Below are 25,929 nucleotides of genomic sequence, written 5' to 3'. Positions count from 1 at the left end.
CACTGAAAGCTTGACCTCTCTATAGAGAAATGTGCATCCATTATATTACAGAGTACATTAGCTTTGACAATAATCTCATTTTCATGTAAAAATAACCATTCTTCATTGATTGCAATGACTTGTGGGTTTCTAAAGATGAAATTAAGGGTTTACTACTAAATCAAAATGACTGTTATGTTTACGCCTATGCAGTTAACTGTTGATGATTTATTACTTTGTATTTGTCATTGGGGAAATTAATGAGGAATTTCTCAGCAATGGATGCAACCAGTATGAGCTCTAGTCACTTGAATCATGTTAATACATCTATCTATGTCAGTTGTGAAACAGTCAAAATGAAATGTTTTCTTGTACCTATCATGTACCATTGTAAATTTCTTTAACTTGACACTATCACAATTTGAACCGGATCAAACTAGATAGTGAAAAAGCCTTTAGGCATTCCAAATATACACGATAACAGTGTTAGAGATCAAAAGTCAAGTGCTGTTGACAAGATTATCATGAAAATATAATTGTTTATAGGTGTGATAGTAAGTACATGGTGTACTTTTGAGTTTTTCATATCCAGTTTCGCTTTTGACTTCTACAGCAGACAAATTCAGTTGGTCCTTTATCTCCCTGTACCAAGCCTGTATGTACAAATTTAGTCGTCTCTGGCTCACGTTTAAACCTTCCTACCAACTTAGGGACACCGCTAACATTATTTTGTCTTTTAAAGACACTGAGAGACTTCTACACACTTTTATCATCCTGCCTTGACTGCTGTAATAGCCTGTTCTGCTGTATCAAATGACAAATTGTGGCACAGTCCCTGCTGTTCATAATTCTGCTGCGAGGTTATGACTAAAAACACGTCACAGGAGCATATTAGCCCTGTTTTAGCTTCCCTACACTGGTCCTCTGTTAGTTTAGTGTCGTCTGAAATCCTCCCAGCCAGATTAAAGGTGACTGGGCTTTTATTTTTTGTCATACAGGGCCCAAGGCTGTGGCTACCTGAGAAGCTAAGGCACATCAACAGTCACCTCGTAGGAACATAATTTAACAGTCAGGCTTTTATATAATTTTTTAAACCTATTTTATTGTCAGTATATTTGTCCATTATATCATTCTATAATCCTGTTTTTTGGCAAGTAAATGTGGACTGAATGATTACCTAGTATATTTTTGCATACAGTGGCAGGAGACTGATGATTTATTTTCTCTTTTAAACTTACATCCTTAAATTTCTAAAACATCCTTTCCAAGAATTTGTGTAGATCTGACACACACACACACACACACACACACACACACACACACACACACACACACACACACATACACACACACACACAACCAAATTCAAATAAATAAATATATTGAATACATTCATAGACAAAAAAATAAATATAGCCTAGATTCATACAAACAATTTATTTTTTATAAATTATTATAAATTATTATATCTAAATTCTGTTGGACTTCTATGGCACGGAAGGCAGGCCCAGTAAGCCGTTAAAATAATTTGATTTTATGGAAATAACGGCGTGAAACAAAGGATCCCATGCTCCTGAAAAAAAAGATATCACTCTCCTCGGCTGAATTCAGCACTTGAACATGCTGCAGGCTAAGCCACAGAGGCATTTTAAATGTTCCAGTAAGACAGAGGCGCTACAGGCTGAACAGTGGTATATTTTATATAATTGTCCTAAAATGACATGAGCCTGACTTCTTTATGGACCTTAAAAGCTTTTACAAGCTTAACTCCGTGTCGTATTTGCATACAAACAAGTTCGGCCCTGTAGTAGTTTTCATACTATGTCAGTGGTTAATGTAGGTCAAAGTAGGTGACGGAAGGGTGTCCTCCCTTGAACCCGCTGTATAAATCCATATCACAATCCTGCAGATGGCGCGCACAATCAACTAAATGCCCCTGGTGCTCACATAATATCCGTATGTAGCCAACCCTGCTTGAGAGATGGCGATTGTCTTAAGCGGCAGCCTACAGTGTGTCTCCCTCCATAAGCAAACTTAAAGCATGTTGAATTTTTAAAAAAGAGAGTTTTCTGCATAGGCCTACGTGCAGCGGCTCACTCTCTCTCACACACACACTTCCAATTCTGGAGGCAGGAAATAAAATAAGACGGGCCGATCAAGCGTAACCTTAAAATATTTGACCTATTTGTCTGTAAAAGCTTGTCGTTTAAGATGCAGAACTGACTAGACGTTCAACTCTGAACATCCTGTACCGTCGGGCTCAAAAAAATAGCACAGCATGAATATATTATTTTGCAAACATCTATTAAGCACTAACCTCAGCATGGCTCATTATTCTAATCTAAACTACAGACAAGCGTGTGCGCATACACGCACACCTGTCACTGTCTAGACAGGGAGGGGGCATTAAGGCGGTGGGTGCGGGGGGGATCCCACATGACCCATTACTGCTTTATTCTATGCCAGCCAGAACATATCTGAAGGCATTGGATAATGACAAAAAAAATCAACAACAACAAGAGAGGGGGAAAAAAACAATCGCTTTACCCAATCTGATTGGCCGGCTAAACCGACACCATTTTTTCCTGCTAACTCGAGGTCAGCTCGGGACGTTAAAAAATAAATAAATGAGAAAATAGAAATGCGTAGAAAGTAAAAGACACGGCAGACAATCTAGCTTGTTGGTGCCGAAAATGAGTGGCAGCGCCGCCGTGCAATGAGAAGCCGGCATGCAGCTGGCGTGCTGTACTGGCAGCGGCGTCAGCCAATGCAAAGTTCAGACGCATGATAGACACATAACTGGCAATTCCCCTGTCCTTTTGATCCAGATTGGGGATAGATTTGAGAGTTCATTCAGCTCGGACACATTCAACGTTACAAATTTGAACAGCTGGACTTGTAGCCTTGCACGTCAACTCAGAACAAAATGTCAGGTGTCTGGGTGGCGTGAACGCTTTTTGTCGGCGGTGTAATATCACAGCGAGCGAGTTTATAAACCACAAACCGGTTACAGGTTTCAAGACCCACGATGAGTTTAATTTAGGAAATTGCTGCTTGGTGCTGCTCAGGCTGGGGAAACTTTATAAACTTGGGTAGGAGGAAGACTACTACTACTATCACTATTACTACTACTACTTCCAGAGAGCCATAATGGAGCCGGTTTCACCGTCCCACTGTGTTCTCTGCGATTGGGGCAAAATAGCGCTGACCGATTTATGATCCAACCCAAGACAGTGCACTGTTCTTCCAATAGCAGCTTTAAGTGAAAAGGCGTGCCTGCCTGCCCCCCCACCCCTCAAAGTACTCGATGTATAGTTAAAAAATGGGAGGGCACACTTGAACCGAGCTCCTCTATGAAGGTAGGCTGCAGCGTGTGTTTATTGATGAGATGAAAAGAAGATGGAAGTGAGAAATGAAACAAAGTAAAGGAACATATTAAAAAACTACAGGCTTTGTCGGGCAAAACTGGGGGGAGCCGTGGAAACGCTGTCGCCACTTTTTGAACGAGCTTCGGACTGCAGGTAAGAAATTGAGAAAAGTAGGGAAAGGGACGGGTCTTTATAATATCTATAACGCTATTATTAAGGGGGGAGAAAGACAGTAATTTCCTATATGAGAGATTTTAAAAAATCCTTGTTGACTTTGTGGTGAAATGCATGAAATATGACTGACTTCCATGTAGTTCCCGCTGGCTTTACCAACCAAATATTAAGCTATAGTGAACAACATGATCGGAAACTTCATTCTTTAGGGGAAGCTTATGATTCAATAATTTGTAACGCCAATACGAAATGAAACGGGGTTTAGTGGGGGCTCAGTTGTGACTGCCAGGGGTTTTGTTGTCCATTTATATTCGACTACAAAAACGCGCTGCCCTGGCATGACGCAAGTTGCCCATCTGTCATTATTCTCAACATGCTCCTTTACCTTTAGCCCTATACTTTCGGATTTGCTTGAGAGCTGGGCAATGAACACTTGAGAACAATACTCTCGTCAAACTGTTTCCTAGCTCTGTTTCTTTCAATCAGCGATGCTCACAAGCTGCAAGCTCACATTTTACACATTATAAGCCCGGAACAACTGTGGCAGCCGACGTGCGCATTTGGCTTTTAGGTCAGTTATTTGAATTAGAAGAAACGTGTTTCCCCATTGCAATTAACCACTATGTTATCATTAGAAGCCCCTTTTCTTCAACACGTTTCAATTTCTCTAACTTGCCAGGAAAACTGGTTTCGATGTCTGAAATTTACATCATTATAGCAATAGCTCATACAGCGCGTTTCAGTCAGACAGACGTCTAGCCTACATTTTTTTTTCTGAATTAACAGAAATATGGTGTGGCATTTGTCAAATTAAGTTGCATTAAGATATGCTCAGTAGACAGAGGAAGGCTGAGCAATATTCACGCATGGTATCTGAAGCTAAAAAGACACTGCGGGTTCAGTTTCTGTGATAAATCAAAACTATCCAGTGTGACTCTAGTCTGGATTTTGGTGCCGTGTTTCACCAAATGAATGATCACTTTGATTGTCGCATTACCCTTGGTCTTTATGTGTTAAAATGTTTACGATGGCTGGATGTTTTGACAAAGGGTGGCCTAGATATGGATGCTGTGGTGTAATTAAAGTTGCACGAGACAGGCTTCCTGCGTGCCTTTTGAGACATTTTGTTGCAAAATATTCAGTGTCAACTTGTGATTCCTTTGCCCTCCGCCGATTAGGTTTCAGCATTTAGAGGTAGTTCACCACTCCAATAAAGTTGACAGGAATTATTTGTATGTTCAGTCTTTTTGCAAGTGAAATTAAATTGCAGCCCATAGCCAATTACCCCCCCTAAAATCCACTGAAAGGACCATGGCGGGGAGTAACATGTCAGTCGTCTTCTTTGGGCTCCATCTATCCGTCTTTGTCGTGTGTGTGTGTGTGTGTGTGTGTGTGTGTGTGTGTGTGTGTGAGAGAGAGAGAGAGAGAGAGAGAGAGAGAGCGAGAGAGAGAGAGAAGAGAGAGAGCGTGCGCGCGTGTGTGTGTGTGGCAGACAGATGTTGTCCCATAGCGCTTCGCTTTGTCAAATGAAGAGTAATACTGCATATTCTGATGTCCATTAAGATGGCCATTAACAGTTCATCAGATAGTTTCTACAATACAACACCCCCGCTTAACAAGTGAATATTTCGTCTCAGATTAATAGGCATAGGCCCGCCTAGCCCAGAAGTTATGTGCGGGCATAATGCTTTGCGTCAACACATTAGTCATGTCGGAGATGGTTGTGGCGTGGTCATTGAACCAGTTTCCCCACGGACGCAAGTACAACAAGTAGGCCGGTCCAGGGTTTGATCATCACACAGGTGAGCCGCTGAGCGCACCGGTGCGCGAGCTGCTGCAAGCGCACAAGTGCTCTATGGATGTGTACTTGTTTGTGTGGAGAAATATTTTTTTAGCACGCCTGTTATGCAAGGACCTAGCGTATATATAAATATATATCTACCTAATACAATCATCACTTTCGATGTATGTGATCACTTTCTCTTTCTGCCTCTCATTCAGAATGGGTTTTCACTATATAAATGGGTTCTAAGCCTATAGGCTAGGTTATGTAATTGATGCTTATTATGTGCACTGGGTCATTTCTTCTCTGAATGGATACACTTGGAGAATACAGAACATGCAGTCCAGTGTAGCATAACGCGACATTTGCAACACATCTTGGTGTAAGGGAGACGCTGGGAATAATTACAAATCTATCCTATAAATTGCACCACATTGATTGTTAGGTTGCATGAGGGAGAATAATAGGCTACTGTAAAAATTGACGTTATCACAAGTTAGGTAAGGTATATTGGGTTGAATCCTTTAAAGTGGAAAAAAAACCACCCAAACTTAACACTTAGCACGTACATTTTTGGGCATTTAATTGTTTGCTGAAAGGAGAATAGTCCTATTGCTCTTGTGTGTGTGTGAGTGAGCTATTTCCATGAAGAGTGGGCTTGATATGTTAAAAACTCTTGCTTTGTCCAAGCAAAGAGGGTGTATCTGGAAAAGGGGAGGCAGCCATTATGAGCCATGGGAGTTTGTAGTCCAGAGTATCAGGTGCCCAGTTTTATCTATATAAAGTCACTAATGAGCATTTATATGTATATATTCCACATTAACATTAATATTCATAATGTTTGAGCCATTGCCATTTGCCCGCTTTCTATGTCAATGTTAAAACCCGCCCATAACTCATGAATATTTAAGAGCATGTCTGCAGACCAAGGAGACTCATTAATATATGAAGGAGACCTAGCAGATATAGACCTACTCAACTGGTGACTTTTTAGGACTGCATGAAAGGATATGAAAGAGGTATTCAGTTAATCCCCACCCAACAATCAATCTCACTTTTTCTTTAGCTTCAATCAGCCATCCTTCACTCCTCATCTCTAATATGTCAGCTCCTCCCTCACTTCGCATTCGGCAAGTTAGATTTCACAGTCTCTTCTTTTATTCTCCTGACAAGTGCCTTTTCCTTTGTTATAGTTATTGACCAACAAAATAACTGAGAATTGCAGCCAGCCCTACATCATCCCTCTGGCCCTCAGTTTTTCATTGTTACAACCATGACATGTGTCCATGACATTCAATTCTGAATCGTGTTAAGCTGATTTACTCACTTTTTTCGTTTAAGTTGTTTACTGCTCCACCTGATCATTCAGTTTCACTGAGGTGAAAATATAAAAGAATTCCATGTAGTATTCATGTAATCAGTACTTTCTTGGAAGAGATAGCTCACACAGTCACCTTGTGCATTTATACAGATGTCAGGTGATTACTGAAAACATTTTTTAAGATCATTAAAGGCAGTGCCGTGCAAAAAGACATGATAGTTTCATCTTTTTGTAGCCTCCAAAATGCCACATTTCTTGTAGTCAGCCATCTTCCTCAGGTTTTTGTCCAGGTGAATCTGGTGACTTAAATAATTAAGTTTTTGAATGCATGCTTATGCCTTAGTTTCATGACAACACTCAGATTGTTAGGCCTTTGTACGTTGTCGGACAGTATATAGTGGAAAGGACAGGAAAGGTGGGAGAGAGTATGCAATATAGGTCATGAGTGGAATTCCAATTCACAACCTTGTTAGTTCATTTTATTCACCTTAGTCCACTGAATCATGCAGCACTGCTCCTTGTTCCAAGCTTTGGTTAAGGCAAAGTTTCCATTAAATGAAGGCAGACGATTGAAATTTGGCTGTAAATTAAAGCATGTACTGTGCCATGTGCGTTAGTAAAACAAACCTCTGAATTCTTGGTTGCAGCACTGGTGGACCAATTTCCTTTACCGATCAAGAAAAAAAAAAGATTTACAGTTCCATGTAGGCTATTTTACCATAATAAACACTGGCAACATCTGCCACTTCCTGTAACCCTGTTGAACATACTTGGCAGCCATTTTGGGAATGCAGTGGAATTATATCGATAAAGCTAGCCACTATGGTGGTTTGCCTCCAGAATGTCACACTGCTTGTTTATTGCTTGGGCTTGTCTTGTCTTGGACGACATTTATTTCAGGATGCCTTTTCCAAATGTTCCCGCATGATACTCATTACAAGAATATTCCCCCAGAGATCAAATGTGATCTTTGTTGTGTTTGCCAACTGAGAATGTTTTAGGTGCCCATCTTAAACTGGAAAATAAGTCATTCTCTCAACTACAGAATAACCAAGAACACTTTACACTTAAAGATTTGTTTAGGAACACTGCATAAAGTTTCCTAACTGACGTCTAAGGTCATGTTTTACAGCAATTGTAGTTGTAATACTGTATTTGAGTCCCTAGTTACCATGGCAGCATCTTAAAAAGTCACTTTTCCCCCCAGGCTTCAGAAAAGTATAAAATTATTTGACGTTAAATCATGTCATGCTTACTTATTTTTTCCAAATCTGTTTATCCTCTTAGCTAATACAGTAGCATCAAATTAGTGGCTACTATTTGGAGAAGTCTAGCTAGGTGGATAGTTAATACTTTTGCAAACTGGCAGGCTAGCTGCCTCCTGGCTAAATGGCATGAATCCTTCTACACACAAACAAACCTTCACCACACATAATATGCTTTTCTTTTAAAATTTCTATTGATTTTTATTTTGGGAAATATTATCAACACAATTGCACAATCCACTGCAAGACCATACAGGCTACCTTGGTGTTTAAGGACAGGAAATCCCCCTAAGGTGCATTATGTAACACAAAAATGCAAATGTTGTGAGTTTATGATGATTTCCTTAGCTACAAGGTAAGGATGGAAAAAAATATTTTTTTATATTTTTTTTATACAACTCCTCCTTTTATAGGGATAAAACCATTTTAGTGCTAAAACTTACTGAATGTTTTTATTTTTTTATCCAAGCAGGCACTGATTTATTATGCATTCAGAATGCCTAACCAAGAGTTTCATAACTGCTACATTTTACACTTGTGTATACTGACTCAATCAGTCAATTTATTGAGTAGGCATTTCAAAATAGTCTCGCCACTGGCAGTTTCAATATAAAAATATGCATAGAGTATAATGAAACTGTTTTTCCACACACAACCCTATGACCAACACAAGTCCAGAGAAGAAGCACGTAGAAATGTGGGATATACAAAGGTGTGGTGTGTATAACAAAGAACTTACAATGTCTGAAAAAACAAACCCCATAACACAAATTTTCCTAGCTACCCGTAAGGCATGTTTTTTTTTTTTAGTTTTCACAGGACTTTTATTTTGGAATCTTCACTCACTGCAAGTATCACAGTAACGCCTGATGAAAGCAGACAATGACACTGAATATTTGTGCATGTGCCATGTAGTTATCATGAAGCTCCTGCTCAGGTGTTATGAGTGTGAACTAAAATGGCGTTCGTCCTAAATTCCTAAAAAGCTTGATGATGTTTTAGGATTAACAGTGTAATATTTCCAAAATGTATAGGAATTTTAAAATAAAGTGCCCACATCAAAGGACAAGCCTGCTCATTCTTTCCTAAATGTTTTACATTACATAAATTTGGTTACCAGTACCAAATGTGAAGGCCTTTTCTACTGTTAAGTTAATTGGAACAATTTTCTAATGATGTGATCAAATAATGTGTGTATGCTGTGTGTGTCTTCAGTTTGTTTGTAAGATCATTTTTTAGATTAGGTCAATGTCTGTTCTGTGAACTACAGTAAAATTCATTATTTCCAACTCGATGCAGTTATTTGATACACACATACATACGTACATACAAACAGAATCCAGTTGGGCTTGTGACCATTTGTTTCCATTACCTTTGCTAAAATTGCTAACAGACTCTAGATGCATGCTTCTCTGTATTTGGCAGTGTTGGTTGAAAAGGATTTTGATTAAAAGTCAGGGGTTTGGGAAAGTATGCCATCAGACCCAAAAACCATGCATCAAAGTAAACAGAAATGAATGTACAGTTAAACATGTACAAAAATTTGTGAAACTTTTTATCCATTTAAAGAAATTCACGCAAAAATCTAAATTAAAACTGGCAGTGTTAAGTCTTTATTCATTATCAAACATGCTGTAAAAATGTTTTAATCCTAGAGAAACATTTCATTTGCAGAAAAGAAACAAGCACCTAAACTTATTCTTCCTCTTTAAACACATACGCAGGCCCAGGCATTCAACTGATGTGAAAAATGTATCCTGGATTCTAATAGCGAAGTTGTATGTTTGCCAAGGTGCATGTGCGTCCTCAGCTCACCCTGCTACCCATATGGTTTTCTACAAGTCATGGTGAGATCACTGACTCGTTGAAGGGGAAAAGTATCTGGAGAGGGTTTTAGAAAAGAAAAAATAATAAACTCTTAAGTAACTTTTAAAACTTTATATCGAGACTAACTTCATGCTGTGTAATCTTTGCTTACTCCCTGGCTCCAGGAAGACTTTTCAAGCCTCATGCCAGTAAACAACAGTAACAGGAGCCAAAACGTTAAGATTGTGCACAGTCTCACTCAAGGCACATCGACAATGGTATGCACTGTGCAATGGGTAAACTTAGGGGGAATTATTTACACAATAGTATTTGTGTTGTGGTTGTACCACAAAATGAAGATTATTAGGACCTAAAAGTATTTCCACAGAATCAAAACTGTATTGTTTTTTTTTTCCTTTCTTTTTTTTTTTTGTTTTTTTTGAGTAAGCCATTAGTCTTTTGAAATACAACTACAGGAACGAGCAGGCAGACATTTTTACTTGCTTGACCCAGGAAAGCATTGCTATCTTTTTTTAAAGAAATTATTTTATGAAGTAATCACTTTTTATCATGAAAATGAAAGCAATATCTGTTTGAGATACTGTCTAAATTGTCTACCACCCTGAAAGTGACCTGCATAAAAAACAGTTTTCAAAATCAACACTTTTTAGAAGCTTCCAACTGATTGTTATTTTTTGCTAACTGCTTATAGTTATAATAACTAGGCAGCTATTGTTTTATCTGCCAAGACTGTTACGGTAGTTTCCCAGCAGTTGGCACATGGGGCAAAGGAAAAACATGTGTGACTTGTTCAGCAAAAAATGGTGAAACAATTTTTCATGTTTATGAAAGTTGCAGGGCTTGTTTGATATTTTGATTAACGTCTTACAAGTGATAAAGGGGAAAGCTAGTGTGAAGTTTTTTTAATACATTCATAACACCTGAGCTTCTTAACAGCTGAATTGCATATTCAATACTGATTCATTCCTTATGTCAAGCTAAGGTTTTTAGGCGTTTCATAAGGCGATGCAATGGCAATGTTATGTCATTTGGGATTTACAGTGGCACAGTGTGCCAATTTATTGAGAATTTAGAATAAAAGTGCTCGTAACAATTGGCATTTTTAAAATTGGAAAAAAACACATTATGGTTAACAATTAAAGTTTGTGTATGAAGCCATTTTTCCTATATTGCATTCTGATGTTATACACACATTACACATAGTCTTGTATTCACTTTTCAATGTGCTTATCTTATCTGGACTTCAACCAGTTAGCTGCTGCTGCTGGGTTAGCTTTCAGCTGTAATAGCTACTTTTAGCTCACTAGTGATTAGCTACATAGTTTACTTGCCACAGTCATTCTTGCCAGCTCATGTAAAAAATATGTTAGCCAGCTGAGTTAGACAGCTTATGTACAAGCCTTATGAGTCATATCTGGTAAACTAGCCTGTTAGCTGGCTAGCTAACATTAGGGTTATTTTTCTTTTTTATTTAGTTAACTAATGTTAATGCATTTTAGAAAAATGCCTTGAAAAAAATAACATCTGTAGCAAGCTATGTTGCTGGCTAGTGAGTTAACGTTAATTTATTCATTAATTTTCCATACCTGCGTATTCCTATTCAGGGTCATGGGGGGGTTGGAGCCTATCCCAGCATGCATTGGGCAGAAGGCAGGGTGCCAGTCCATCATAGGGTGAACACATAGACTAACACAGATAGACAAACAGTTAAGTTAAGTTAACAGAAGCTAGTAATCAAAGGTAGACTCTGTGCAATGTATGTATAATAGCACCCCCTGCTGGCACAACGAATGAGGAATCTAAATCAAAACAAAGACAAAACCTGCCACCACCCCGCTTTCCAAACAGCGCTGCCTACACACTCCCTCACTGAGCAAAACAATTGTGCTATCAATTCTCAAACGGTTCAATACTGACAACACAAGTCAGTTAGAAGTAGCCTATTTATGATAGGACCTACAGAAATGACTCATGACCATGTGGTGTGACTTCTACTATAATAATGTTTCTAGAAACATGGTGCAAAGTGCAACACAGCTAAAAGTGAAACACAGTAATGCTAGGTATCATGTGGCTTACACTCTAGGGCTTATGAGCTATAAATTATTCCCATCAAGGTAATAATAATTTTACTTTGGCACAAAACAGACCACGCTGACCAATTATTCATGTGCGATAGCAAGGCTTTTGCCAAAAGACCAGATGATCATTATAAATTGAGCTGATGGGCGATCACGTAATCGCGACCCTATGCGCTGTGTTAGCTAACTCTGCTCTCTGCACATATATTTACAGAACAAATTACAGAACACAACATAAAACTACACCAAATGTAAGTCCTAGATTCATAATTTCTCAGCGAATTGGTCAGTTTAACGTAGCCACAGTTAGTGTAACAGGTTATAACGTCAGTACTGCCACTACAGCGGCGCAGAATAGCAACAAACACAATGTTAGCCTGGTTAGCTCTGTATATGGAAACACGTAACAAACCAACTGGGCTTTGCCTTTATCAGGCTCAGCCCTGCAGCTCCGCACGGCCTGGTTCTGAGTGATGGGAATGACGTATTAGATGTAGTTAGTAGGGCTAGATAGTTAGTAGGGCAGATAACAAAATGCTATATAAGGTAAATTGCGCTTTCCTGTCTAGGAGAAAAATGGCCAACTCACCATCAGTTTTAATTCCTTTTATCTGTGTTTGATTTCCTCCTTTCAGTAGCAGTTGTTTATTCTTGTTTTTGGCCTTGCTCTATCAAAGGCAATGTGGGAGGCATACCAGGGTTCTTCGGTCTCACGACTGGCTGCTCCACTGTATCGTACACTATGCACCCATTGTCGAGGAAGGCGGAGCTTGTTGAGCTTGAATGGGTGTAAAGGATGGAAGGGGCTCCAGCCAAAGGGGAGGAGCTTATTTACACCCAGTAAAAAAATACATTAATCTGAAGACAGAAAACAACAAACTACATGGGGAATGAATAGATTAGAAGTTCATTCCTCCACCATATCTTTTGACCTACTGAGAAGATTGTAGGCTAGCTTAAAGTGAAAATCTTACATAGATTGCCTTTGACAGTAGTTTAGTAGCTAATTGTTTAAACTTGGATTGTAAGTAATTCCGGAGAAGAGGATGAGAAGTAGGAGCCCAAGTGGCCTCCCTGCAGAGAAAACAATATATGTCTTGGTAACAAAGTATTAAATCATGTATGACATGGTATAGTGTGTGCACAATATTTAAAGTGTGCTTGAGTTGCATAAAAAGGGCATGGAAGCTATAGAACGTATGCATGTAATAACTTAATCTATAGAGCCAGTGTAACCACACCAACCTATTTTCAGAGAGATGGTGTTTGAGCTCTCAGTCTGATGACACAAGTCCTTGCAACTGATCAACTCTGAAGTCTATAACATCCTGGTCTGCATATTGATGACAGTATAGCCTATTAGCTTTCAATATCCTTGTAAATTATTCACTAACAACGACGCATCGCAAGTGTTGTCAGTAGGCTATTCCTTGATAACTCATCCCCAGAGTTTTTTACCTGAAGTTAAACAAATCTATCCTTTATGTTAAAGCTTAAAAGCTTGATTCAACTGAATAAATCAGGTTAAACTAAATAAATCAATGCACTCGACTAAATTTCGGCAAGTAGGTGAAATCATTTTGACACTCGTTCAATAAGCCAAACCAAGCACCCACTTTAAAAGAAAAGTGCACACATTTTATGAAATTGACAGTTATTGTTAGTAAATTTGTTGGCACAAATTATGAAAATTTTGGGCACAAAATAATGCAATTGAGGGTGAAAAAAAAAAACACAAGGAAGGAAATGAGCTCTATCTCATGCTCATGAAATAGTACCTTGTGCCCTCGTGGCCGCAACATATTTTTTTCCCTGCAGCCACTCCTGGGCTCCGTAGAGAAGCACAGGAGTGGTGGGTAATAAAAAGAGGCCAGGCATATGAGAAAACAGTCTGGAAAACAGCCTTACAACATAAATTTACATGACTAAGCCCAAGGCATGGCCTTCAGTTAAAAAATGGCAATTACTGCAAAGACATTCATTTTGAAAATTTTGCTTAAAAAATTGACACACTGCTCCACCGTTATGCCGCATTTGACATGAGTATTGCATGGACACCTAAAGAAAGCTCTGCATTAAGACTGAAACAGTATAAAATCCATGTGGCTGATTTGAAGCTCTTGTTCAGTTCTTGTAAATTGTTACACTCTTTTCTGTGCCCATTTATCAACTGTGACGGTCTTGTCATCGATTTTTGAGCCCTGACATTGTTAGAGCATTATGTACTATATAGTTGTTTCCAAGGATGTTTTTTTGACTATCATTGCATACTCATTCTTTGGACACATCTGCAGTGTCTTACCAATGAGGTTGTAGTATTACAGAATGATCCATTACAAAAGACAAGCCTTTCTGAATTCTATGTATTTTTGTTGTTGTATTTTAGCTGATACCTCATATAGATTACTGGGATTTCTGCTGACATTATTGTATCAATCATATTTTGATGGGACTGGCAAATTATCAGCATGTTCATTGTGTTATACTGTATATTGGAATCATTTGACTCAACTGAGACTACTAGTATGAAAGTATATAGTAGTATGAAACCCCATGATAAAATCTAGTTTCCTTTTTTCAGTTTGTTCTTTCTATTAAATCATTGCTATGATACCAAAAGGGGGGAAATCATGAGTTTTGGGCCTTTTTGTCTTGTCTTGTGAAATTCTGTAGCTGGCTTGCTTAACAAGTAGGCTAGGCTATGTCTTGCAACACATTATTCTATGGGTCAAGTTTCCTAAGACCTTATTTTCATGTTGGTTGATTGCACCCTTCCCTCTTAGATTAACAGAAAACATTACCTATGTTTATTTCAAATTGTTTTAGTACAAGTATAATACTGCAGTATACTTAAGCCAATATATCAAACTTAAATTGCTAAACCATCCTGCAGGCCATTGGACTAAAGGTGTCAGCAGTTGGTTACAGGGTGTATAAGGCATTCATGTGGTTGACTGTGTTTCAGTGTGTCAGCGTGACATTTTTAGATGGGTCATATGTTAAATGAGCTGATGAGACATATATAATCTGTACACAACAGTATGCCAAACTATAAATACACTGGAAGGTCTAAATATCCATAAGGTTCTTCTAAATATAGAGGGTAATTTGCATTAAACCATTTGGGTTTAATATCCCATTCATTTACAGTATTAAGCACAATCCGTAGTTGAAGATAGGCTACAGTACCATGAACATATTGTGATTTTACCTGAATAATGACTCAGTCAGTTTTCACCCAACCTGATGGAATGCGTATTGTTGTTGCCTTAGCTACAAGCTGAAGAAATGTGTTACATCATAAAAGCTTTGCAAAGTCCACTTTCACTATTGTCTTGCTTCTGTATTGTTCACATGTATTTTGCAGCAAGTAATTTTTGTAGATTGGAAGTCGTAATGACCCCCTCATTCAAACGGCAAGTATTTAGCTTGCTAGGTTCTGAGAGAGAAGCTACTTTGCTCACCCATGCAGTATAGACCAGCCAACAAAAAGTGCAAGGTCATGCTGAAGTGCCATAAGCACGCTTGTGCATTTGTAAAAGTTCAGCTCTATATCTCATTACTTCGTGTACCATCGTGCGGTAGCTGGTAAAACACAAGGTACACAACTTCTGAGGCCCCCATTTTTTTTTTCCTTTTGTCACATTTGCCAAATTCATATCTAGTGGTTGACATGTTATTTGATAATTCAAATTAGATATGTTTTTCTGACTGTAGTTAGTTCACAGGTTCATTGACAAATGTATGTAAGAATACAGGATATACTGTAAGACGTTACTACCACACAAACAGAATTCAACACTACTTCTGTGTTTGCCATTTCTTGTTCTTTGCCAAATATAATTTATCTGATACCATTTATCAAGACACACCAGCAATACATAGAGAAGTCATATGAGCACACATGTAGGTTCATGAAGACCTCATATTAGCCTGAAAGCTTCTTTTTTTGGAGAGAAACAGTGAGCTCAAATCTAACATATATAGTAGCTTTAGAGAGCTGTTGAGCAACGACAAAGGACTTTGGATAGATAATGGGTTGCCTTTCTTAATGCTCTTTGCGTATCTGTAAAATCGCTGTTTTGAGATTTACTGCTCTTTTTTCCTCTTTTTTTTCCCTCGAATTTTGCAGTTGCTGTGGACACCTGTGCCAAAATGATAACTCTCTAACTGTGCAATATCTGCTTCGGGGGTTAGAGCCGTTTTTTGTGACCATCACATGAGGAGTCAAATGTTTTTTTCTGGTCAAAGGCTCATTAATAAGAGCACAGTGGGTATGCCAAGCCTGAGATATTCTTGAAACCATCTTTGCCATCGCCCAAGTAAGATACTGTCCTCAGCGATTACACACTAAAACTGGCTGTTTATTTCCTCACTTTATGTTCCTATTGGGCACTTTATAAAATGTAATATGGAACAGCATCTACTGAAAACACTAAATCACGTCAAATACCCAGAATCCATTAACTTTTGTTGTTGACTTTGTACAAAAAATAATAAAGTATCTTAGAGGTAGATTATCCTGCCATCTGCAATGGACAACGGATCTGCTATAGAGAACGGGTGGTGGTGGGTGTGTTTTTGACAGATAATGATTAAGTTGAACAAGCTGTCTAGTCCAAAAAATAGTTGGACTTTCCTTTACTTGTGTCATGTATTGTATTGTAGTGTTTATTGCCATTTGTTGGCTCGATGAATTTGTGTGAATGCCACACGTCCTGCTATATTCAGATGGCTTTCTGCTGGGCTCTCTGTTCTTAACACACTAATCTGCTGTACTAGTTAATAACTTGGTATTATCGGTAGTGGAGTAAGCATGTACAGTTAAGCAATGTCTCTATGGTGGGAGATTTAGGTGACTATTTTTATGAAATATAAAGAATTAACAACAGCTCCAGTTTGTGTATGATATACAGAAATGTTTAAAGGTGCAGTTACAAATGGTCACAACATTCCAGTGGTATTCCTTAAGGAGAGCAAGGCAGAATTACTTCATGATGGCTTCACCACATAGGAGAGTATCCACAATAGCAAACTTGTTGTTGTGAAGTAATGAAATGCCATTTTGCAGTTTTTCTAATATGTGTGTAACATCCCTGGACAGCTTGAAATCTAAAATGTTGTAGAAAAATGGTGAAACACGAGTCTTAATTCTGTCGTCAAGAACAGGATTGTAGGCAGTGAGCCAGAGTAAAATTTGAAGCTCAGGGAAACTTTTCATATAATAATTTGTATCATAAACCTTGGTTTATATGTAATTATAACATGATTATTGTGTGACATTTAGTGCTCCATATACACATTTATCAGTATTTCACTTGTAACGTTCCACAATAGAATTTCAGTAAAGGGAATAGACAAGACAAAATATCACAGCAAGGCAACTTTCTTGATACAACTTTCCAACGGCCCGTACCTCATGTGTGTTTGTTGATGTTTTTCAAATATGATGGTTTTCCTGCCAGAACAGTTACTACAGGCTAAAGGTAAATCAATTAAACCCTGACAATGAGAGATGTTTTCCACTGCTTCTGCTGAAGTGTGTGTGATTTGGGTGCATTAGCTGCATTATCTGGTCATTTTCATGTTTGTACTTCACTACTGATATTATGCTTTTACATTCATGCATGTATGTATCGATGTTTGGACAGTAGGAGTAGGAGTTTCCCGAGGTCATAGGGTCATGAGATTCCCCTGTTGACCATGTCCTGTCTCAGCTCTGTTGTTAGGAAAATGTAAAGAGGATATGTGTTAAGGCGTTAGAAAGTCTGGGACCTTGTTATGGTGAAATCTCTTTACCTGGGGACTGCTTATACTATTTATATGGGTTTTGACACCATGTAATGTATAGACTCAGGAACTGAGCGAGGAAACAGAGGTTGTTTACTCGGGTCTATATAAGTGGCCTCACGCCACTCCTTTCTTGTTCTTTTCATAATTTGCTTGTCTGTAACAGTAACTTGAACCAAGCTCGTATTAAACCTGCATGAAAGAAGCTACTCTGTGGTCATCGTCTGATTCTTCTTGTCTGAGCAGAATATCATTCATGGGAAACACCCAATTACAACTACACTATAGCGCGGACACTCAAATGTAATAAGAGATATAGTACTTTAAATAGTACTCAAATTTAATTAGCTAACAGAACATTGTTGGCAAAAGGTGATTATTCAGTTACCTAAAAGATTTTTAATTGTGCAGATCAAAGTGAATCGAGTCACAATTGTATTAGCCAGGTTTTATTTTACTCGTTATTGGTTTAGGAAGACTTTGAGGTGTTGATTACAGTTATTTGTAACTGTATGTTATTTTTTCAGAAAACTGAAGTGTAAAGACGCTGTCTGCCTAGTAGATCTTCAATTTATCTAGTAGATCTTCAATTATCACATGCTTGATAACTGTACATTTCTATCACTTCATCACCATTGCTTAATCACTGAAACACGATTTACTCAATTTTTCCAATTTGCTATGCATATACAGTATGCACTAAATTACATAAGCTCACAAATCCAACTCATACAAAGCTTGATTTCTGGTAGTGTTATATGCTAATGTAATTGGACTAAATGGATGACTAAAATTAATAATGGGAATACTGGACAGTGGTTGTTAAGCGATTGAGATTTCAAACAAATTCATAAATTACCATGAATTAGGTGTAACACAAAAGTATCAGAGCACATGTCTGTTCTATTCTGTATTTAGAACAAATCTGCTTCAGATTCATCAAGATATGCACATGCATGGACTTCAGATTTCCACAATGCCCTGAGCCTCTTTTTTCTCCAGATTTAAATATACCAAGGGCCTAGAATATATGCATGTAGTGTGTATTGTAAGCGTTATTTGCATATTCAAGATGTATATTATTCACATGGCTGATACCGTCTCCTTTCACAAGCACGCCTCTTATGTCTGTCCTCAACCCCATCCCCCATCCTCCCCATTTCATTTTCCCCCTTGATTAACTAATGTCCAATTCGATGCAGTGTATTTCATAAGCCTGTCAACTAATTCAGGCGGCTGATTAACCTGAAGTCTGACTGGTGAAGTTGCTATCCTTGCATCCCCGTCTTAATTTTTTTTTTTTTTTTTTTTTTTTTTTTCCTTGAGTCTTTGTTGTGGCGGCAGCAGCAGAGCATTGCATTGGCGGTCTGGAGCATTGTGTCTGATTTCCTGCAGACAAACTGACCTCTGGGGATTTATTGACAGCAAACTCCACAGAGACAGACACAGAGCTGGGAGTATGGGAGCAGGAGGCAGTGAGAGAGGGGTGGGGGGGGTGGGCGGGCGAAGGGGTGGCAGACAGACCGACAGACAGACAGACAGACAGAAAAGACAGTGGGAGAGTTTCAACGTGATGAAACGGGAACGAGTCAAGGAGAGAGAGAGATCAATATCAGAAAAAATACACCCCAAAAATAGTTTGATCTCAAAATTTGCGTTTGGTGGAGCAATAAGAAGTGAAAGAAAATGGCCGCCTCCAACAAGGATCTAATTAATTTTGAAGGATCATCAGCCCCTTTAGTCCAAGGCAGGGTACAGGAGGGAGGGAGGGGGCAGGGAGGGAGGAGAGAGACAGACCCCTGGGCTGATTAGAATTCACTGCAGGTAGGCGCTGGCTGCTGCTCACCCACTGTGTCACAGCTAAAATGGAATCACTGTTGTGAGTGGCAGTCTGGGCAACTGAAGCCTGCTTCCCTTGGCCTGCTCCTTTGTTGCCAGCATTCACCTCACTTTACCCCTTAGGCAGGTGGATTTACATGTCTGGATGGTGAGAGAAGCCAGTGAGGGAAATATATATGCTTGCATTGTCTAACGCTAGCCATGAAAAGGCCTGTGGCATCAGGTCACAATTGCATCACAAGCCAACCCTGCAAAAAAAATAAAAATAAATAATGTTCAAATGTTTGCCAGACTGATGGTTTCAACACTTTGGTGTGTGTGTTTGTGCCAAAGGATGGTCTGTTTCACCATCATAAAGCTATTAATAAAAAATAATAAAAAAATAATGCTACCTATTACTGCTAAAGAGGCCATTACTAGTCTATATGTAGTCATTATTACTTCGTCCATTGACGAACATACTGCAAGAAAATAAGATACAGATGCTCAGGTCATGCTGTCCAACAGTGGTTCTAAGACTGGGGTCTGTTCACCCAGAGGTCTTTGAGCAGCTTTTCAACATGAAAAAAAACAAAAAAAAAAACATTTCAGACCCTCAGCTCTTATTTCCTCACTTCCTCACAGTACAGACATTATGCCCTTCTGTAATAAATCCTATGTAAAAACATAATCTTATTTGGAGGTCCTTGGGGGATATCCATGGTCGAATATGTATCTATTAGGAGACCTTGGCACAGAAAAGTTTGAGAAGCCCAGCTGTATAGAGCAGAGGATCTTAGGCCGTACATTTACCAGAGACCGATTGTTGTTTGTGGGAAAAAAAAAAAAAATTCCAGTGGTCATTTGATTAAAATCACATAGTAGACATGGGTAATCCCACTTCCTCCTCAAGGTAGACGGATTTTGCTTCACTCAAAGGGAGAGGTGTGTTCTTCAAAAGTAGTGGAGATTTGTAAATGACTAATCTGTGTAAATAATTCAGTGGAGGTCTGATCAAATCCCAGTGTATTCTGTTCATTCAGCAACCTAGTTATTGGCATTTTACAAAAAGCACTTGGTTTTAGTGTTGTAGTGAGTGATATGATGGCTATTAAACGTTTTTATTCTGATCTCCAAAATCAGTTTACGTAGGAGTCTCACACTTGATCACACTTGTAATTGTATGCCTAACCCTAATTAATGAGAAATCTTCATATTGCAACATGTTAAGTAATTTCGCAACAGTTTTAAACCTGTATTATTTGTCATATTTGAGGGCGCTGGCACTAGTGTGGGATCAATGAGAATTTGTTTGAAAGACCATAAGCACGTTGGTACTGGTTCAATAGAATTATTTGAGTCTGTCTGACCTTTATCAATCCTACCACAGATTTGAGACTTCAGTGTGATGGGTTTTACGTCATTTTATTCCCATTTATGGGGTCAAACCTTGTCAGACTGACGCATATATAGTATAAGAGGCATTATTCTCTTATATAGGGCTTTCATAGTCTCTCCAAACCTGCTCGTCACATGCTTAATGTTGTTGAATGCCTTTCTTGTGTTTCTCCATGAATGCCTTGTGTGTTACATATTTGACTCTTTCTCTTGACATCTGGATATTATAACTTCTTAGTAACTACCCTAGGTCTATATGGGACACTACCTTGCTTAATTTGTGTGGATTTGAAAATAAAAAAGAAGACACAGACACAAACGCACACACACACACACACACATCGTGATGAGTGTATTTGATACCTTTTCTGTCGAAAAATATTAAATCTGGGTAAATTTATGTCGAATATAGACCGTTTGTCTTGGGAAGGGTGTGGTTTTTGCTGACCAGTGGTTTAGATAACTGCTGAGAGAAGAATTGGCTCTAATACCATATGATTTTCAAGCTTGATTTGTAATTGGTGGTCAAGCGCGCACAAAAAGGTCCATTTGTCTTGCTTTGAAAACTCTTTAACACATCTGTTGCAGTGCCTCGGTGCTACATATTCACGTTGCTGTGCCTTGAGTTCATTTTGGGAGTGGTGATATGTACGAGGCAGCATGCTGTATTAAGATTTGTCTTTGTCTTTTCTCCCTCCTAAACACTGTGGCAGAACAACACATGATTTGGACAGAGAGGACTGACAGCATTGCCTAGCACTGGCCTCTGATCAGCCATCTCCACCAGCAAACTGAAGCTTGACCCGCACTTCATCACCAGCCACACAAGCATCTTCGCAACAAAACATCATCTGACTGTGAGTACAAGATTGCTGTAAAAATGTATTTTTTGCCATAATGCTTATGTTACTCCTTTTATTGTTGGAATTAAGCAGTGGCATTATATACTAATGCAATCCCACTGCTTCTGCATTGCTTTTTTAAACAAATATTTCATTACAGAAGAATAAACAAGTTACAGTCAAATATATTTTGTATTTAGTCCCCAATTTTTATTTATCCTTAGTGTATAATTACATTACACATTATAAAGCATTTCTCCACATGTTCAAGGAGAGTTTTTTCATATATAGTTAAGCCATGTGTGTCATATTGTCAGAAAACACTGTATGACTAATGTATTTTAATAAATATACCTATCATTCATTACAGGCATAGTGTAAACTAATTTTCCATGAGATATTTGAAATGACAAAGATTTGTACTGTTTCCAAGATCAAAATGGAGGCGTTTCCTTGGCCAGATTTAAGAAAAGCATTGTGTGTAATCGTCTCCACGACAGGATATTTGTTTCACTTATGCTCAAGTATGTTAATATGCAAAAGAAATGAATTTCACAGGAGATATGAAAACCCAATTTTTTGCATAATTGTTATACTTGCTACATAGCTGATTCAAATTTAGACTGGCTCTTTCTCTTAACATCTAACTGGGGAGAAAAGCACAGAAAGTTATCTTAAACATCGCTCAGCCGGGTCACATCTAAGTGTATTCCTAGGATAGTTAGGAAGCGCCATCACAGTGAACACATGGCTAACAAAAGAGGCCTGCTGTCCTCTAAGCCCAGTGCACCACCTAATGGTGGTTGGTAGTATTTCAGGAATACACACTGTACTTGACAAACTTGTGGTAATTAGATGGGAACCATCTTAATTGTCTTTCCACATGGCCATGTAGAATCTTTTTTTTTAACAGGCATTCAAAAGACCAGTTCAGCTTGAATGTTGAAAAAAAAAATATATATATACAGTATACATATATATATATATATATATATATATATATATATATATATATATATATATATATATATATATATACACAGTATATATGTATTATTATATTATGAGACATACAGATGGAGGAAAATTAAAATGAATTTGATTTACCATGTGTATTATTGATATCTTATCGTTTCAGGAATTCCATGATAAATACTTTATTGTTCTGTTTATAACCAGGATTGATAATAATTAACATAGCTTTAAATTTATTGCAGTCCTTTGACAAGGTTTTGTTTTATATACACACACCACCTGGTAGGAGTGGGCATTAGCACACAGGCTGTAAAAGTGGGTTACAAAAAAAGGCAATGTAGGAAGCAATTTTTGCATGCAAAAGTGCTTTTGTTTTATTTGTGATGTATTTGCTCATAATGTAACTTATATTGTATATTTATTATATATTTAATTATACAATTACATTATTATATATTTATACTTAATATATGACTTAGAGTTAAATAATAATGTTGAGATATTGTTATTTTATGTGCAAGTTAAATCTCCAAATGATTTTTGTGACAAGGCAATTAAATTCAAGATTTTATTTAAGGTATACTGGTGTATTTAATCCAGTTCAATAATCTAGTGAATGCATCTGCCAAAGAGTTTAAAAGTCATGTGTGTTATTCCCTGCTTGCAGGTGACATCAGTTGCAAGGGGATGACCGAGCGCATTCATAACATCAATCTCCACAACTTCAGCAATTCTGTACTTGAGACCCTCAATGAGCAGCGCAACCGTGGGCACTTCTGTGACGTGACTGTTCGGATCCATGGAAGTATGCTGCGAGCTCACCGGTGCGTGCTGGCTGCTGGGAGCCCCTTCTTTCAGGACAAGCTGCTCTTGGGCTACAGCGACATTGAGATCCCTTCTGTGGTCTCAGTGCAATCCATCCAAAAGCTGATTGACTTTATGTACAGTGGGATCCTGCGGGTATCTCAGTCAGAGGCCCTGCAGATCCTTACTGCTGCCAGCATCCTACAGATCAAGACCGTCATTGATGAGTGTACCCGCATCGTGTCCCAGAATGTGGGCCTGGCCGGGCCAGGGGGGTTCCCTGTTATACCAGGAGACTCTGGTCAGGAAACACCCCGCGGCACGCCTGAGTCTGGCACCTCCGGGCCCAGCAGTGACGCAGAGTCAGGTTATATGCAAGCAACATCACAGCAAAATGCGGAACGTGCATACACATCACTGTACTCCTACCCTGGCCTCTCTCTGCAGAACGGAACCCGCGACCGCCCCCTCTACGTTAGCCCCATGTCAACTAATTATGATACGGCTCTCGGCACTCAGAAGGACCAGCAAGCTCAAGATCCACCCTGGATCACCCGCATCCACGAAAGATCTCAGCAAGATCGCTTCCTCTCCACGGAGTCCACTCACTGCCGCAAGCAACCCCGACCGGTACGCATTCACACAGGAGGCATGCACATAAAGCAGGAGGCGGAGGATGAGTACGCCTGCTATGATAATTTGGGGGACTGCCCAGAGGACACTGACCATACTGAGGGTGTGGAGAGTGAATCCAAGGGTGAAAGCTTTGACTCAGGGGTCAGCTCCTCCATCGGTACTGAGCCAGATGCTTTGGAGCAGCAGCCGTACCTGATGAGCTTCGGGCGAGAGGGGGGCGGAGAAGGGCAGCAGGGTGAAGGAGGTCCAGTGCAGATAGAGGTCAATGACTCCTCCCCAGAGCAAGTCCAAGAGATAGAGGACGGGGGCACATCCCACAGCACTAGTGACAGTAGCATGATGCAGCCCCTGCCAAACCCAGTCATATCCCAGTCCCTGCCAAGTGCCCCGCACTACATGCGCCAGACAGAATCACACACCAGCAATCTGAGGATGCCACTCACCGTGACCAGCAATTCCCAGGTGATGGGCACTGCTGGAAGCACCTTCCTGCCCACTCTCTTTCCTACACAGCCGCCTAGCAACAGCAAGCCTTTCCTCTTCCTCCCTCAGACTATAGGAGGCCAGCAGCAGTCCCAATTTGTGGCAGTGCCACCCCCTGCAATGCCATCATTCCCAAACCCAATGCCGGTACCGCAAGCGTCAGCTCAGCAGCAACAGGCTGCAGGAGGAATGGGACAGGGGGAAAAGAAGCCCTATGAATGCACTCTCTGCAGTAAAACCTTTACTGCTAAACAGAACTACGTCAAACACATGTTTGTCCATACTGGTGAGTAGTATCTTACTGCTCTTTTTTGTAGAAGAGAGGTTATTAGTTTTCATAGTCATTAGTAAATATTTATTATTATTAATACTAAGTAGCTGTTGTGGTAACAGCAGTTGTAGTGGCAGTAGTAGTATAAAGCCTCTTTTTGCTTAGAGAGGGAGTAAAGGTCTACTGGCCCAATTTTTAACAATTTATGATTTGAAAACTATACAAAAAGATGCGTTGTGAAGACTTATAACATGTTTCAAGTCACAATTTCACCTCATCATAACACAATTAAACAATATTCGACAAAAGGGTATGCGTGACTGTTATATTTACCAAACATGGTGTGGTAAGTGATGTGGTAGCATTTGAAGCTGAGTAGCAACACATGACAATATTTTACCAAGACAAACTGCCCCAAGGTCATTATTGCTTTCCTGAAACAGTTAATAATGCCTGGCATTGTCATGTTTAAGGTTTGCCTAAATAAGACTAATCAAACATGACCGTAAAAATGAAATTAATTAGCTTAAGTATCTTTGCTATCACTTGTATCCAAGGTGACATGCAGATACTCGTTAGTGGGCTCACGCACCACACCATTGCAGTGTGTGCTACGTGCCGTCTGATAGTGAGTGGCTTACATCATGACAGACTAACAAAAATACAAAATAGATGAATACATTTGGTTGATGATCTTCTGATGGGACATTAGTGTGTTTTTCTTATTGGTCCGCTTGGCCCCACCTCTCTGTGTCTCTGTAATGTAAACGTAGGTATTCACAGTGTTGAAGATAGCTCTACTGTTAACTCCTTCATCTTTATCAGAGGAAGTGCAGCATAAAATATGGAACATTTTTGTATTGCTTAGATGTTGCCATAACTGTACTAGTACTACTTTAAAACAAAGCCTAGATTCTCTTCACACGATGCTGTAGCATCCAGCACCAAAGGGAATTTGTCTAACCATAACCATGCCAATACAGGTATGATCCGTTTTAGCCTAAGGTAAATTCCGGTAACAGTCAAATTACACTGCAGGCATTGAGGATCCAGTGTTGCTGCCCTAGTTGAAGTCAGCTGAACCAGCAACACTGTCCAATGCCACTATGCCAGA

General features: G+C 39.1%; 1 protein-coding gene across 1 annotated transcript in view; it reads left to right on the top strand.

The window, feature by feature from the left end:
* The first annotated feature begins 3,299 nt into the window (after nucleotides 1–3,299).
* zbtb20 (zinc finger and BTB domain containing 20) overlaps nucleotides 3,300–25,929 on the top strand; it is a 35,066-nt gene continuing 12,436 nt past the window's right edge. Inside the window, exons 1-3 of the mRNA XM_071528840.1 lie at nucleotides 3,300–3,500; nucleotides 21,518–21,661; nucleotides 23,289–24,830. Coding sequence (XP_071384941.1) covers nucleotides 23,309–24,830 — 1,522 coding nt within the window. The 5' untranslated portion in view covers nucleotides 3,300–3,500; nucleotides 21,518–21,661; nucleotides 23,289–23,308. The remainder of the gene's footprint in view (nucleotides 3,501–21,517; nucleotides 21,662–23,288; nucleotides 24,831–25,929) is intronic.

This window comes from Centroberyx affinis, unplaced genomic scaffold (genome assembly GCF_046629955.1).
Source record: "Centroberyx affinis isolate AG114_WGS23_722 - 3 ecotype Tasmania unplaced genomic scaffold, CSIRO-AGI_Caff_v1 ptg001735l_1, whole genome shotgun sequence".
In the NCBI taxonomy this organism is placed as follows: domain Eukaryota; kingdom Metazoa; phylum Chordata; class Actinopteri; order Beryciformes; family Berycidae; genus Centroberyx; species Centroberyx affinis.
This window is presented reverse-complemented; position numbering and strand designations above follow the sequence as displayed.